General features: G+C 68.6%; 1 protein-coding gene across 4 annotated transcripts in view; it reads left to right on the top strand.

The window, feature by feature from the left end:
- Window positions 1–277, top strand: part of CASK (calcium/calmodulin dependent serine protein kinase) — a 373,376-nt gene continuing 373,099 nt past the window's right edge. For 3 of the 4 annotated variants that reach the window (XM_024759851.1, XM_024759848.1, XM_024759850.1), the window contains exon 1: window positions 29–154. In XM_024759851.1, coding sequence (XP_024615619.1) covers window positions 96–154 — 59 coding nt within the window. In that variant the 5' untranslated portion in view covers window positions 29–95. Of the gene's footprint in view, window positions 155–277 lie in introns of all 4 variants that reach the window. The other variant, XM_024759849.1, reaches the window with a different exon arrangement.

The following is a 277-nucleotide window of genomic DNA, read 5'->3' as shown; positions in this document are numbered from 1 at the left end:
GAGGAGGCGAGCCAGGGGCCGGGCACTGAGCTCTTTGGCGCCCCCACCCCCGTTTTCGGAGCCCTCCACGCTGCGGCCACTGTCCCCTCCGGACCATGGCCGACGACGACGTGCTGTTCGAGGATGTGTACGAGCTGTGCGAGGTGATCGGCAAGTGAGTCTCCACGCGAGGGAGCGGGAGTGTGGGAAAATGCATTTCAGTGATGCCTGGGTCCTCCCGCACCCGCCCGGGGCCTGCCCCCTGCCCTGCCCCCCTCCTCCCTTGTCCTCCTCACCC

This window comes from Neophocaena asiaeorientalis, unplaced genomic scaffold (genome assembly GCF_003031525.2).
Source record: "Neophocaena asiaeorientalis asiaeorientalis breed wild unplaced genomic scaffold, Neophocaena_asiaeorientalis_V1.1 scaffold312, whole genome shotgun sequence".
NCBI classification, from domain to species: domain Eukaryota; kingdom Metazoa; phylum Chordata; class Mammalia; order Artiodactyla; family Phocoenidae; genus Neophocaena; species Neophocaena asiaeorientalis.
Note: the sequence above shows the minus strand (reverse complement) of the source record. Positions and strands in the feature narration are given on the sequence as shown.